Raw genomic sequence first — 15,528 nt, 5'->3', positions numbered from 1 at the left:
TGTTATCAGGAGATGAACTCGACTCTGACTGAACTGTCCGGGGGTCAGTACAACAACGGCGTGATGCGAAATATATTCATCCAAATACTGCAAAATGAAAATGTAATTTTACTGCTGATGTAACATCGTTAAATGTTTCCGTCTGTCTGTCGGTCTGCAGAGCTTCGCCTCAGAGATGAACAGTCTTGTGGCTCTACATGAACTCTACAAATACATCAATAAATATTATGACCAGGTAACACACACACACACACACACACACATCTCCAGTTAAATTTAACTTTAAGTCTTTTAAGTTTCACTTTAAAATAATTGTTCAAAATATTGTTTCATGGATTGTTAAGCAGCAATTAGAATCCAGTATTTATTCCATGACATACATTAATAATCCTGAGAAGATTAAGCAGTATAAATATATACATATATACAGATTTATTTAGACCAGATTCTGTCTGCACCTGTCTCACAGATCATCATGTCTCTGGAGGAGGACAGCTCGGGTCAGAAGATGCAGTTGGGCGTATCGTCTGCAGCAAGTCGCCGCCCTGGTGGAGAACAAGGTCACGGACCTTTAATGTTGCTGCTGACCTCCAAGAGTGAGGAAGAGACGGATGAAGACAGTCTTCCTGCTGATTGTGTGTGTGTGTGTGTGTGTGTGTGAGAGAGAGAGACAGAGAGGTTTTTATAGTCAGACTCAGGAGATTCACTCTGGTACAGCAGTCAGTCTAAACAATGACCACACCTGGATCACACCTTGACCCGGTCTGTGGTGGAAAACGACAATCGAAGCAATCAGGGAACGTCTTCACCACCTGCTGCCTTTCACTACATTTCCCAGAGTTCCCTGCTGTCTGAGTGCAGCCTGAAAGCACAATGTAATAATTTGTAATTGATCACACGTATCGACGATTGATTCTTTTCCTGCTGACCTGCTGGATGTGAAGAGCGAATCACACCCCGAAACAGAATCAGGGAAATATTTTAAACTGTTTTACTTTTATGCTTAACCATAGCTAAATCTAACACTCCCATCATCAAGGAAACGTACCCAAAGGACCTGGACTAAAACCAGGACCTGGACTGGTCCCATGTAATTACTAGACTAGAGGGCACTCTAGCTAACAAGCTACGCTAGCTTCCTCCATGTTGGTCTCAGACCAACACTGCGTCTGCTGCCTGTACAGGTCGTAAGGCTAGAGATGAGCTAACATGCTAACTAGCTTAATGAACAAAGATAATCAAGAAGATTAATGGAAGACGAGTTACTTTGAAAAAGCTAAAACACAGAAGATGAAATAAAACACGTCAGTTTATTGTGATTGAACAAAGAGCTAACAAGCTAATGAGCTAACGATAAAACAATCTGTGTGTGTGTGTGTGTGTGTGTGAGTGTGTGTGTGTTACTAACTTATTGTGTACATACTGTAAGTTCTATTTAATACCTATTTATCTCAGCTGTGCCTTTCTCTCTCGCAGCTAGGTGGCGCTGTTTTTCTGTTTAGACAGCAGTCTTACTGATTATGTGTCCCAGTCCATCATGGGAAGTTAATTTAATTGAATGTTGACTGTTTTGGAGTCAAGGTCAAGAAAAATGTAGAGTCATGATGTAGAAATACCAGCCTGAGTAATCTAAAATTAGCACAGAAAAACTAGCTTAATGCTACCCCTGAAGTTACTGGCTTCGATGAAGTTTGTATTAACTGCTTTTTCCATGACAACCTTGAAAAATATTCACATTTTAAATACTTCTTTAGCGTCTTTACAATGGGCAACCCAAAAATAAAAGCTGGCCTCACAGCTATGCTAGGTTGTTGACCGCTTCAAACAGCTAGCGGATCCTAACATACGTCATAAAACATACTAACAGGTATGCTAGCTGCTTGAAAGTAGCTGTATCAGCTAACCTCATTCTGTCTGTGTAACATTTTAACCAAAACAGCTTGCCTTCAGTTATGCTACAAGTGTTTAAACTAGCTGGTTGTTGCATGGTGTACCTTGAACAGTTAGCATAGCATATTAGCATTGAAACTTAAAAACAGGAGAAGACTTTACAAGTTGTTTTCAAACTAGCCACCTGTGTTTTTAATTTTTTTATTTGCTACAAACAGCCTGCTTGTAGTGTTTTTATCTGTGTATAAACAAAGTTTTAGTAACCATGGTGACAGCTGTCGTCTTCCAGAGGCGTTCACGGTTTGATGTCACCGAACAAACACAGATTCAATCAGCTGTTCGGCCTTCAGGCTTCAATCCAACTATCTGAAACTGTTTGATACCACGAAACAGCCACACCTAAACACACAGACTCACCTGGACACACAGACTCACCTGGACACACAGACTGAACACGCAGACTCACCTGGACACACAGACTCATCTGGACACACAGACTCGCCTGAACACACAGACTGAACACACAGACTCACCTGGACACACAGACTGAACACACAGACTCACCTGGACACACAGACTGAACACACAGACTAACCTGAACACACACACTGAACACACACACTCCAGGTGTTCTGATGTTGTAAAGCAATAATGAAGAGCAGAAAAGCCAAACGGGATGTAACCGGGTTATTAGAAGGACGCCACTAACAGTCAGCGTACAGGGTCAACATAGACAGGCTAATGTGATGAGAACCATGAGGACTCAGTTCACAGGTTGGACACTATCAGCTGTGTCTCCATGACAACAGTCTGACACATCATCTTCCAGCAGAGAGCTCACTCTGTCACAGTTTGATTTTAAGTTTCAATGTGAAACTGACGGGATACTTCCTGTTGTTTGATTTTTCAGAATAAAAGGACTCAAACTAAACTGTTCATGCAATAAAAGAGAAACTCTGACCGTTATTCTGAAACAGGAAACACACTTTGATGACTCTTTTGTAAAATGATCTTCCCCGCTGTCAGATGCAGCGTCTGTATTTTTCTTCTTCTTTCTGAGAACTTTTGCTGTTTGACCGTCGTCAGTGTTTCTGCCTGCGTGTTTATTGAGCCTGTGTTTGACCCGTAGTTGTAGTTCTTTGATCAGATTAGACTTCTGCATGCGTGTGACGATGAAGATGATGAATGTTTACGATGCTTCTTCATGATACTATTTTTTTTTTTTTTTTTTCAAATAAAGAGAAGGGGCGGAGCTTAAACTCTGCACACCACTTATGAATTGTGTAAATGGAGGTCACAGTTTGACCTTTGACCTCCTGATTTCTGTACAGTTTTCTAACCTGATGGATCAGATCCTGTGCTCTGATTGGTTGAGCTCTGTTTGTTACTGAAACGTTTTTTCTACAAGGGAATAGAAACTTTAAAATGTTTGTAAAAAAACTGATCCAGGATCAGAATGAAGCTGTACAGTTTGATAACAGCGTGTAAATGTACCTGTAAATACCTGTGCAGGTGAAGATGATGATGATGATGGTGATGATGATGATGATGATGAAGATGGTGGTGACCACAGTGTGAATTGTAAATGTTTTATTGTTGAGATGCTGGAAGCCAAACGCAGTTTGTATTCTGTAAAAATAAAGTTATAATTTTAACATTATTCTCTGGCTGCTCGTGTTGATTCAAACATAATGTGTATTAAAGTTTAATGACGTCACTCCGCCCGTGTTTAAATGTAAGAGATCCTGCACTGGTCCCAGTTTGGATGCAGGCTCGGCATGGCTGCCCAATGCGCATGCGCAGAGCCCGGTGTCCGGTGTCAGACTGACAGCAGCTGTTGAGACCGTGCACACACGGGGGACCGTATCTGAAGATACCGTGAACAAACGAGTGGACCGACCCGAGACAAACCCGGTACTGATCCGGGACACACGGACAGAACCTGATGATGCTGATAGAATAACAGACCGTCAGCTGGTCTCTCACGGGTCTGACTGACAGGCAGGCCATTGGCTCACGTGCGCCACACCGCACGCGCTGACCCGGGATAGATTCTGGACCATCCGACCCGCCTACAGCCGGATCTTCCCCGGTGTCTGGAGGCTAACAGAGGCTAAAGCTAGCCGTCACAGAACCGTCAGACCAAGTCGGGATAGTTCGCTCTGATCCGACTCGGTTCGTGGACCGGAAGTCAGGATGTTGATAGGTAACGTACCCCTTAGCACGGGTTTGTGTCCCGGTTCAGCTGTCAGTGCCGATCTGTGCGGTTTAACTCTGGATCAGAGACCGGAAATAAACAAACTAAAGTCAAGAGAAGAGGCTAACAGGCTAAGCTAACTGCCGTTATCTAACGGTACCAGGCGGTGACTGCTGGACACACACACACACACACACACACACACACACGTGTATTTTGCATGTTATAAGTTTCACAGGTGTGATTTTTTTTGCACATTAAATATTTCAGTGTATTTCAACCAAACTCCATTAAAATAAAATGTCTGAATTTACAGATTCTGTTCTTAATTAAACCTTCAGAGGTTTCATTCTGATATTTTGCTGTTTATTTAATTGTAGAATCGATGTGTGAATTTAACCTTCTCATCTGACCCTCTCTCCTGTTTTTAATCCACTTTAAAGTCACATCTTTAAAGAGTGTGTGTGTGTGTGTGTGTGTGTGTGTGTGCAGGGTTTGTGTGTGTGATGACAGATATTCAGAGACAAGTTGGAGTAAAAGTGTTTGAAGAGTTTAATGCTTGTGATACGTTTGCTTACGCCACATTTATAAATGGAGTTTGGTGTGTTGGATTGTTTGAGTCATGAAGCAGTTCAAGGAGCTGTTAATGTGTTTAATCCCATTTAAGGAAAAACAAGTATATGTTACTCATATTAAAATGTGACTAATGTTTGTTTTCTCTCTGCCGTCCCTTCAGCAGCCGTCGGAGCAGGAAGTGGAAACGCCACCGCCACTGCAGGCAAGAAACACCGTCGCAGAGGAAAGAAAAACCGGAGAGTCCGAACAGATGAGAACCGGTGAGACACACAGGTCCTAAATTTAGCCTCTGAGTGTGTGTGTATGAATCTAGGGCAGTCGTGTGTGTGTGTGTGTGTGTGTGTGTGTGTGTGTGTGTGTGTGTGTTGATCTGCTGTCTTATTACTGATTCAATGAGTCATATAAACTCCGTTCTCCCTGAGTTATCAGAAATGAGAGAGAGAGAGAGAGAGAGAGGTGCTAACTGGTCTGACCCGAGCAGCAGCCTTTGGTCTTGAACAAAATGGAGGCGTGTAGCTGATTTGATTGACAGGTGGGTCAGATGTAACGGTTCAACGTTGGGTTGACTGATAGTTAGGGTGAGACGGCATTCCCAACATGGCGTCCTGCAGGAGCAGATGGCTGACATCACTCAGGCTTTGTCCGTTAATATTTACAGTCTATGATCTGCCCTCAGGACTAACACCATTAAAAAAAAAAAAACACACAACATCCAAATTCTAGATAAATTTTTTAACCAATCAGATTTGTTCAATGAAAAAATGTGCAGTTTGGACGTCAGCAGGCACGAGACGTGACGGAACAAAGACACAAAACACACAACTATATTTTCTCCATGCACATATTCACGACCCACTTTTGGGCCCCAACCCAGCAGTTGAGAAACACGAGTGTGGACGTGTTTGTCAGATGATGGAGGTTAAACGTGTCGACTTAATGTTGGCGTGCTCACTGGTGGGGATGGTCGCTTGTTGACCTGCGTTTGAGCGCTGGTGCGAGCGAGACGGGTTGATGATGTTTATATCACATGACCTCTGGGATCTCACATACATGTTAGGAATGGGCTTCTGCTCATACTGTGAATACGTCCAATCACACGCAGCCCTGATATAAAGGCCATACGGTCATTTTAACGTCAGACTCAGATGCTTCTTCCTGCTACCTGAGGCTGACCCCCCCCCACCCCCCCCCGCCCCCCCCTTCACTGTAAGTCCAGCAGGGGGAGCTACAGACGGAGGAGAACTCCAGGTGAAGGTGGATTCAAGCCGTTTCTGTGCTAAGCTATGCTAAGTGGTGTCCAGATTTGTAGATCTGCTTCAGTAATAGCACCTCCCCCCTACATACACACACACACACACACACACACACACACACACACACACACACACACACACACACACTACAGTCTATTTCAGTGCGGCTCTCTTCAGCAGTGACTCATGGAGAGCAGCTGTGTGTGGGTCACAGAAATCTGATCTGTGTGTATGTGAGGTCAGAGTGACATCATCAGCAGGGGACGGAAACATCAAACTCTCGAGATTTATGACTCGATAAAGACTTGACGATCTTATCAGACCTGATTGATTTTAAATACATTTAGTGTAAATATGGAGGCGAGACTTCACTCGTCCTCTCCTGATGTCGTCTTAGATTTGACCTCATTTATTAAAATTTAAATATTTCTACCAAGATTTATTTATTTATTTTTAAATCAGCCTCAACAAAGTGTCTGAATGCTGCTGTTAGCGCTGTTAGCTCTGATCGAATGCAGAAGCAGAAGTTGTGTTCCAGTTGCCCCGCCCACTTCCTGATCCAGTCCCAGCTGACCAATCACTGCTTGAGTTGGTTCTGATGTCTTTAGTCCAGGTGTAACTTCCTGTTTTGTTCTGTTTCAGACCCGATGACCTCTGTGACCTTCAGAATCTAAACAACAACAACAGAAGCCCCCCACCAGTATTACCCGGATACCTGCCAAACACCCACCAGAGTCCTCCAGAGTCCACCCATCTGCCCCACCAGAGTCCTCCAGAGCCCACCCATCTGCCCCCCCATAGTCCTCCAGAGCCCACCCATCTGCCCCACCAGAGTCCTCCAGAGCCCACCTATCTGCCCCCCCAGAGTCCTCCAGAGCCCACCCATCTGCCCCACCAGAGTCCTCCAGAGCCCACCCATCTGCCCCACCAGAGTCCTCCAGAGCCCACCTATCTGCCCCCCCAGAGTCCTCCCGAGCCCTCCCATCTGCCCCCCCAGAGTCCTCCAGAGTCCACCCATCTGCCCCCCCAGAGTCCTCCGAAACCAACCAATCGGCCTTCCCGGAGTCACCTAGAGTCCGCCCATCAGCCCCCCAAGAGTCCTCTAGAACCGTCAGCAGGACGCTCAGCTGCATGTACACAAAATGTCCATGAGTCCACCAAAGCGATCCAAACCCCCCCACTGCCCCCCCAGAGTGTCCACAGAACCCCAACCCAGCCCACTCAGGATCCCCCACACATCAAGACCTCCACTAAGGATTTGGCAGATACCCCTCGAGCCGCCCTAAGAGACCCTGTGACTCCTCACATGGTCAGCCAATCACCTCCCTCTGCATGTCTGACGCCCTCCCAGAGTCTCTGTGAGCCGAACTCCTTCACGTTACCTCAAAGAACCTTTCAGAGTCTCGCTCGAACTGACAGCCAATCAGATCTCTCCATTTCACCCCCTGCCTTGCCACTCAGTATTACCAACAATCACTCCGAACTACCATCGACCCTACATCCTTTAAAAGCTCCTCCCACACCTCCATTAAGCCCCTCCCACTCTGCCCCCTTCCTGTTGCCCTCCGTGACCTTCACCTCCAGTGGCTCCTCCCACCCTTTCTCCCCCGCCTCCCCGTCCTCCTTCCTTTACTCCCTCGACTCTCTCACGCCTCCCATTGGTCTCCTTCCCATGATGTCATCGACCACACCTCAACTGACCACTCCCCCTCCGCCATTAAGCCCGCCCCCTCCCGAGTTAACCCCGCCCCCTGTGCAGCTGCTGGGCTCTGACGATGAAGAGCAGGAAGACCCGTCTGATTACTGCAAAGGTGAGGAGATCTCATTTTCATGTATTGAACTGTGAAACAGCAGATATTGATCTCGGAGGTCGTTTTCTAATATATCTGATAGAATCCTGCAGCTGACGCTCACCGGTTACCGTGGTAACTCTGTTTGGTTTCAGGTGGATATTACCCCGTGAAGATCGGCGACCTGTTCAATGGGAGGTACCACGTGGTCCGTAAACTCGGCTGGGGACATTTTTCTACAGTGTGGCTCTGCTGGGACCTTCAGTACGACACACACACACACACACACACACACACACACACACACACACACACATAAACACGGAGGTTTGTGATTGGCTCGTGTGTGAGCACTGATTGCGTTGTTGTTTAGGAGGAAGCGCTTCGTGGCGTTGAAGGTGGTGAAGAGCGCTCCTCACTACACGGAGACGGCTCTGGACGAGATCAAACTGCTGCGATGTGTGAGTCTCCTGCACACGGCCATGTTGCTGTTCTGTGCCGTCACATGACCTTAGTGAAAACACCTGAAGGTCACGTGCTGCCAAGTAACCTGTCTGTCTGTCTGCAGGTGAGAGACAGTGACCCGTCTGACCCCTTCAGAGAAACCATCGTCCAGCTGATCGACGACTTCAAGATCTCTGGAGTCAATGGAGTCCGTATCCTGATCAACTGTCTGTCCTTCTGTTTGTCCCTCTGTCCTTCTGTCTCTCAGCCTGTCTGTCCTTCTGTCTCTCAGCCTGTCTGTCCTTCTGTCTCTCAGCCTGTCTGTCTCTCAGCCTGTCTGTCCTTCTGTCTCTCAGCCTGTCTGTCTCTCAGCCTGTCTGTCCTTCTGTCTCTCAGCCTGTCTGTCTGTCTGTCTGTCTGTCTGTCTGTCTGTCTGTCTGTCTGTCTGTCTGTCTGTCTGTCTGTCTGTCTGTCTGTCTGTCTGTCTCTCAGCCTGTCTCTCAGCCTGTCTGTCTGTCTGTCTGTCTGTCTGTCTCTCAGCCTGTCTGTCTGTCTGTCTGTCTGTCTGTCTGTCTGTCTGTCTCTCAGCCTGTCTGTCTTTCTGTCTCTCAGCCTGTCTGTCTCTCAGCCTGTCTGTCTCTGTCCTTAACTGTAATCAGATGTGTGTATGGTTTTGGAGGTTTTGGGTCATCAGCTGTTAAAGTGGATCATCAAGTCCAACTACATGGGACTCCCTCTGGTCTGTGTGAAGAGCATCATCAGACAGGTACACTTGTTGACTCGTCAGTGACTTGTTGACTTGTTGTCTTGTCAGTGACTTGTTGACTTGTTGACTTGTCAGTGACTTGTGGTCTTGTCAGTGACGTGTTGACTTGTCAGTGACTTGTTGTCTTGTCAGTGACGTGTTGACTTGTCAGTGACGTGTTGACTTGTCAGTGACGTGTTGACTTGTCAGTGACTTGTTGTCTTGTCAGTGACGTGTTGACTTGTCAGTGACGTGTTGACTTGTCAGTGACTTGTTGTCTTGTCAGTGACGTGTTGACTTGTCAGTGACTTGTTGTCTTGTCAGTGACGTGTTGTCTTGTCAGTGACGTGTTGACTTGTCAGTGACGTGTTGACTTGTCAGTGACTTGTTGTCTTGTCAGTGACGTGTTGTCTTGTCAGTGACGTGTTGACTTGTCAGTGACGTGTTGACTTGTCAGTGACTTGTTGTCTTGTCAGTGACGTGTTGACTTGTCAGTGACTTGTTGTCTTGTCAGTGACGTGTTGTCTTGTCAGTGACGTGTTGTCTTGTCAGTGACGTGTTGTCTTGTCAGTGACGTGTTGACTTGTCAGTGACTTGTTGACTTGTCAGTGACGTGTTGACTTGTTGACTTGTCAGTGACTTGTTGTCTTGTCAGTGACGTGTTGTCTTGTCAGTGACGTGTTGACTTGTCAGTGACTTGTTGACTTGTCAGTGACTTGTTGACTTGTCAGTGACTCGTCTGTGTGTTGCAGGTCTTGCAGGGTCTGGACTACCTCCACACTAAGTGTAAGATCATCCACACTGACATCAAACCAGAGAACATCTTATTGGATGTTGACGAGGTCTACATCAGACGATTGGCAGCTGAAGCAACCATCTGGCAGAGAGCTGGAGCCCCGCCCCCTTCTGGGTCATCAGGTGAGGAGTGAGTCCTGTGATTGGTCAGAAAATAGAGATGAGACGAAGCCTCCCACCTGTCTGTCTGCTCTTAGCTGTTGTCTCTCTCTTCTTATACTGTTCTAACCTGTTTACCTGTCTGTCTGTTCACCTGTCCTTTCTACCTGTCCGTCTGTTCACCTGTCCTTTCTACCTGTCTGTCTGTTCACCTGTCCTTTCTACCTGTCCGTCTGTTCACCTGTCCTTTCTACCTGTCCGTCTGTTCACCTGTCCTTTCTACCTGTCCGTCTGTTCACCTGTCCTTTCTACCTGTCCGTCTGTTCACCTGTCCTTTCTACCTGTCTGTCTGTCCACCTGTCCTTTCTACCTGTCTGTCTGTTCACCTGTCCTTTCTACCTGTCCGTCTGTTCACCTGTCCTTTCTACCTGTCTGTCTGTCCACCTGTCCTTTCTACCTGTCCGTCTGTTCACCTGTCCTTTCTACCTGTCCGTCTGTTCACCTGTCCTTTCTACCTGTCCGTCTGTTCACCTGTCCTTTCTACCTGTCCGTCTGTTCACCTGTCCTTTCTACCTGTCTGTCTGTTCACCTGTCCTTTCTACCTGTCCGTCTGTTCACCTGTCCTTTCTACCTGTCTGTCTGTCCACCTGTCCTTTCTACCTGTCTGTCTGTTCACCTGTCCTTTCTACCTGTCTGTCTGTCTGTCTGTTCACCTGTCCTTTCTACCTGTCCGTCTGTTCACCTGTCCTTTCTACCTGTCTGTGTTTCATCTTTACTTCCTGTGTTTCTGATGTTTCTTCCTGTCTCTTTCTCTCCCTGTCTGTCTCTCTCTGGGTGTCTCTCTCTCTAGTTAGCATGGCTCCCAGGGATCAACAGGTAAGTGTCCAAGGTGTGCTGCCTGCTGTGATCTCATTGGCTGCTTCTAAAGTAGAGCTAGTTTCAGGTGTTCTAAAGGTCCAGTTCACACCTGGACAAAAGGAAGTGTTCATGTGTTTCTCTGAGCCTGGAGATTCAGCTGTGTGAAACCTCCGGCCACAAGGTGGCGCCACTGGTCCATTAATGGGAGGGGACGATGGCCACTGGTCCATTAATGGGAGGGGACGATGAACAGACACTCGTTTATTTTTTCTGATGGAAGGACGCCGATCGTCCGATAGACTTGCTGGAGAAGTCGACCACAAACTCGGATTGAAATGCTGTCGTGTTTTTCACCCTCAAACTAAATTGGCAAAAAACTCGTTTCGTTTGGCCACACCCACTTTGATGCCCCGCCTACTATGATGTAATGATGATGTCACAGAGTTTAAGGGGCTAAACAAACAGCACTGAGGTTTACGCCGGATGTAACTCATTGGTTACCATGGTAACCCGGTCGCTGTTTGAGTTTAGCTGCATGTGTGTGAGAGAGAGAGTTTGTAGAAAATAGACACTTCACTTTGTGTGTGTGTGTGTGTGTGTGTGTGTAGATGGGTAGACTGTCTAAAAACAAGAAGAAGAAGTTAAAGAGGAAGGCGAAGCGTCAGCAGAGGCTGCTGGACGAGAGACTGGTCGACATACAGGTGAGTAGACCGTGTGTGTGTGTGTGTGTGTGTGTGTGTGTGTGTGTGTGTGTGTGTGTGTGTGTGTGTGTGTGTGTGTGTGTGTGTGTGTGTGTGTGTGTGTGTGTGTGTGTGTGTGTGTGTGTGTGTGTGTGTGTGTGTGTGTGTGTGTGTGTGTGTGTGAAATGTTCCTCAGTCAGCTGCGTTAAGCTAAATGATGCTAACCAGCTCTGATTGGTCGGATTGTTAGTCACATGCTTTCATGAGATAATGACTGTTAGCGCCTCACTCTGAGTCGCTGGTTTCCAAGGTTACTGATTTCATTCTGTTTTCTGATTGGCTGGTGAGGTTGGATGTTTTCGTTAAAGGAGACGTCTGACACATGTAAACGTTATAGTTATGTTTTCTCTGACTGTAAATATGGCCGTGTCTCGATGAGAGCTGCAGGAATAAACCAGGAAGTCACCGCGTGGCTCTTTCAAAATAAAAGTCTGTATTGTGTGTGTGCAGAGGTTGGAGGATGGCGAGGGTGGGCTGCATCCTGACGACGTCGACAGTAACGGTGAGTACGACACGGAGTAGTGCAGCTTCTGGAACCTGTTAAAGTGGCTCTCTGGTTACCATGGCAACACGTCTCTGCTCCGCAGCAAACGCTAAAGGCAGCCCAGAGTCTACCTGTTCCTGGCTGGAGGACAGGTGTAATGGCCACGCCCCCGGACGGTTCTCCAGCCCCGCATCCGGCCTATCAGGCTTCTCCAGCTCTGTGATGTCAGCAACATCTGAGTCAGCACTTTCTACCCAATCAGGATGCTCAAGTGGACAAGACGGTGAGAACACACACACACACACGCACACACACACACACACACACACACACACACACACACACACAGGTTAATCAGTGTGTGTGTGTGTCTCTCAGTCTTCAGTGCGTCAGACTTCGTCCTCAGTCCGTTGGATCCTCTGAACGCTCACAGACTCAAAGTGAAGATTGCTGACCTCGGAAACGCCTGCTGGGTGGTGAGACACCTTCATCATCATCATCATCATCATCATCATCCTTTGCACAGACAAAGAGGATGCACCTGATTGGTCGGATGTTAACACTGCCCCCCCCCTCTCTCTCCCGTCCAGCACAAACACTTCACAGAGGACATTCAGACTCGTCAGTATCGAGCTGTGGAGGTTCTGATTGGAGCAGAGTACGGAACTCCTGCTGACATCTGGAGCACTGCCTGCATGGTACACACACACACACACACACACACACACACACACACACACGCACACGCACACGCACACACACACACACACACACTCCACCAGATGTGTGTTGGGTCGGTCTCAGCTCCATTACGACAGCAGAGCGGTCAGTGTGCGTGCTTCCACTGGCGACCACGGAGCAGGTCGAGCGAGACAGGAAGTCAACGTTAAAGCACCTGGCGTATTTTCAGAATAAAACACTTGACTGTTTGTTGTGTTTATACATGTCGTGTTATATCACGCTGTGGTGAGTTGGGCTGCACCGTGGCGTTCTCTGATCACGCAGCCTGTGGATGTTGACAGGCGAGTGAGCACAGAGCCGGAGCGCCGCTGGCACGCCACGCACACGCCACGCACACGCCACGCACACGCACGCGTATCTGGTGTTAGTTCTGGGTCATTGTTGTGTCGTGTTTGTGTCGATGGAATGACTTGTTGATGTTGTTTCAGGCGTTCGAGCTGGCGACGGGTGATTACCTGTTTGAACCTCATTCAGGAGAAGATTACACCCGGGATGAAGGTGAGACACCTGTCTGTGTTTATACTCAGCAGAGAGTTAGAGAGAGAGAGAGCACAGCGAGGGGCGATCGAGTAGTAAGCGAACGCAAATGTTGTTGAAAAAGTTTTTATCATCTCTGAGCGTCTCAACTCAAAACTGCAGGAAGATTTAATTACTGTGTGTACTTTAGTGTGTACTTTAGTTTAGTGTGTACTTTAGTTTAGTGTGTACTTTAGTGTGTACTTCAGTGTGTACTTTAGTTTAGTGTGTACTTCAGTGTGTACTTTAGTTTAGTGTGTACTTTAGTGTGTACTTTAGTTTAGTGTGTACTTTAGTGTGTACTTCAGTGTGTACTTTAGTTTAGTGTGTACTTCAGTGTGTACTTTAGTTTAGTGTGTACTTTAGTGTGTACTTTAGTTTAGTGTGTACTTTAGTGTGTACTTTAGTTTAGTGTGTACTTCAGTGTGTACTTTAGTTTAGTGTGTACTTCAGTGTGTACTTTAGTTTAGTGTGTACTTTAGTGTGTACTTTAGTTTAGTGTGTACTTCAGTGTGTACTTCAGTGTGTACTTTAGTTTAGTGTGTACTTCAGTGTGTACTTCAGTGTGTACTTCAGTGTGTACTTCAGTGTGTACTTTAGTTTAGTGTGTACTTCAGTGTGTACTTTAGTTTAGTGTGTACTTTAGTGTGTACTTTAGTTTAGTGTGTACTTCAGTGTGTACTTTAGTGTGTACTTTAGTGTGTATTTCAGTGTGTATTTTAGTTTAGTGTGTACTTCAGTGTGTACTTCAGTGTGTATTTTAGTTTAGTGTGTACTTTAGTTTAGTGTGTACTTTAGTGTGTACTTTAGTGTGTACTTCAGTGTGTACTTTAGTGTGTACTTCAGTGTGTACTTTAGTGTGTTTGTTTGTGTTTGTTCAGATCACATCGCTCACATCATGGAGCTGCTCGGCCCGGTTCCTCTGCCCTTCGCTCTGTCTGGCAGGTACTCCAGAGAGTATTTCAACAGGAGAGGTAAGAAATAATCTAAGAAACACGTTTTACCAGGGTCATGAGTGCGTGCAACAAGCGAGGGCGCCCTCTGCTGGCTCAAACTGCAAACTACTTCAGACGGCCTGATGCGCTTCATGGAGTGAATCATTTAGAACAGAAACGTCTTGAACTGGCTGATGTTCGGCTTCTCATCATTCTGAGTCACTCGTCACGTCTGCTCAGCGTCCAATCACTGAAAAGGGGGCGTGTCTGCCAGTAAAAAGACATGCAGGCTGCTCTCGTGTACCCTCTCTCCCCCCCATGATGTCACGTCCTCGTGCCTGTTTATGAATAAAACCCTGAAGAGTCCTAGCCCAGATCAGTTCACCTGTTTGTACCTGACAGACGACGTCATGTGACAGGAAGTCTCTCTCTCTCTGTCTCAGGTGAGCTGCGGCACATCTCCAGCCTGAAGCCGTGGGGTCTGTTCGAAGTCTTGTTGGAGAAATACGAGTGGCCGTTGGATCAGGCGGCTCAGTTCAGTGACTTCCTGTTGACCATGTTGGAGCTGCAGCCGGACCGCCGAGCGACGGCCGCGCAGTGTCTGCAGCACGCGTGGCTGCACACGTAAACACCCGGGACGACACACACACACACACACACACACACACACACACACACACACACACACACACACACACACACACACACACACACACACACACACACACACACACACACACACACACACACGACCTCGGGCTGAATCCTCACGTCTGATGACGACCACTGAGACGCGTTCACTGTCATCCCGTTAAACGGATGAAGAGCGAGAATTATGACAGTAAAGGTTTGATGTTCAGATGTTTATTAATGGCGCTCCTCTTCTTCATGTCGTGCTGCGAGGTCGCCGTGTTCTGGTCCTCCAAATGTTCAGACGCCTACACGGCGGTTTGGATTCAGCCTGAGCTCGCCGTTCGTCACCGGTTCAGCTTCTTTCTCAAACGTTTATCTTGGTTTTTTTGCCGTTTATGAAAGTTATTGATTACTGATCAGAGACTTCAAAGACTCCTGAGCGTCTGTGATGATGTCGATGGTGGTGATGATGATGATGAAGGTAAGATGATGATGATGAGTAAAGTCAGGTTTGGATTAGACGTAAACACTGTAGCTTCCCTCTCAGTTACTGATGAGTATTTATGATCATATTGATGACAGTATTTTTCTCCGAAGGGGCGTGGTCCTAGGATGACCTCTGACCTCCTCACCTGTTTCTGTATTTATGTAATAGTGCCTTGAAATAACCTCTGACCCCCCCCCCCCTTCCTGCTTCCCTGTATCAATGCCATCAGCCGTGACATCACCAGAGACAAAGTTTTTTTTTCTACGTGTTTGTCAGTGTGAATTGTCTTCCGTCAAAATAAAAATTTCTGAATTTTGATCTCTGACCTCCTGAATCTTATCCTGA

General features: G+C 46.9%; 2 protein-coding genes across 3 annotated transcripts in view; both read left to right on the top strand.

The window, feature by feature from the left end:
- Nucleotides 1–1,066, top strand: part of plxnb3 (plexin B3) — a gene marked incomplete at its 3' end in the record, with an annotated part of 15,583 nt that extends 14,517 nt beyond the window's left edge. The window contains exon 11 of the mRNA XM_079360098.1: nt 1,014–1,066. Within this exon, the coding sequence (XP_079216224.1) occupies nt 1,014–1,066 (53 nt within the window). The remainder of the gene's footprint in view (nt 1–1,013) is intronic.
- A 2,905-nt stretch (nt 1,067–3,971) lies between these two features.
- On the top strand, nt 3,972–15,501 carry srpk3 (SRSF protein kinase 3). Of its 2 annotated transcripts, none has more exons than XM_079358639.1 (17): nt 3,972–4,096; nt 4,827–4,923; nt 6,559–7,727; nt 7,862–7,970; nt 8,080–8,167; nt 8,275–8,362; nt 8,810–8,916; nt 9,648–9,813; nt 10,640–10,665; nt 11,256–11,348; nt 11,838–11,889; nt 11,975–12,154; nt 12,250–12,347; nt 12,462–12,569; nt 13,041–13,110; nt 14,010–14,102; nt 14,507–15,501. In XM_079358639.1, exons 1-17 carry the CDS (start codon nt 4,087–4,089, stop codon nt 14,689–14,691), a joined length of 2,739 nt encoding a protein of 912 aa, XP_079214765.1. In that variant the 5' UTR covers nt 3,972–4,086; the 3' UTR covers nt 14,692–15,501. The 2 variants fall into 2 exon arrangements, with proteins under 2 accessions (XP_079214765.1, XP_079214764.1); XM_079358638.1 differs by having other exon boundaries at nt 3,975–4,096; nt 4,824–4,923.
- Nucleotides 15,502–15,528: the final 27 nt, after the last annotated feature.

The sequence above is a fragment of the Symphodus melops genome (assembly GCF_947650265.1).
Source record: "Symphodus melops genome assembly, chromosome: 13".
Taxonomy (NCBI): domain Eukaryota; kingdom Metazoa; phylum Chordata; class Actinopteri; order Labriformes; family Labridae; genus Symphodus; species Symphodus melops.
Note: the sequence above shows the minus strand (reverse complement) of the source record. Positions and strands in the feature narration are given on the sequence as shown.

What these genes read in the sequence shown, in the direction of transcription:
- srpk3 (XM_079358638.1), top strand. An exon ending in TGGCTCTGCTGGGACCTTCA is followed by an intron (nt 7,971 to 8,079) that starts GTACGACACACA and finishes GTTGTTGTTTAG; the next exon opens with GAGGAAGCGCTTCGTGGCGT. An exon ending in AGAGTATTTCAACAGGAGAG is followed by an intron (nt 14,103 to 14,506) that starts GTAAGAAATAAT and finishes TCTCTGTCTCAG; the next exon opens with GTGAGCTGCGGCACATCTCC.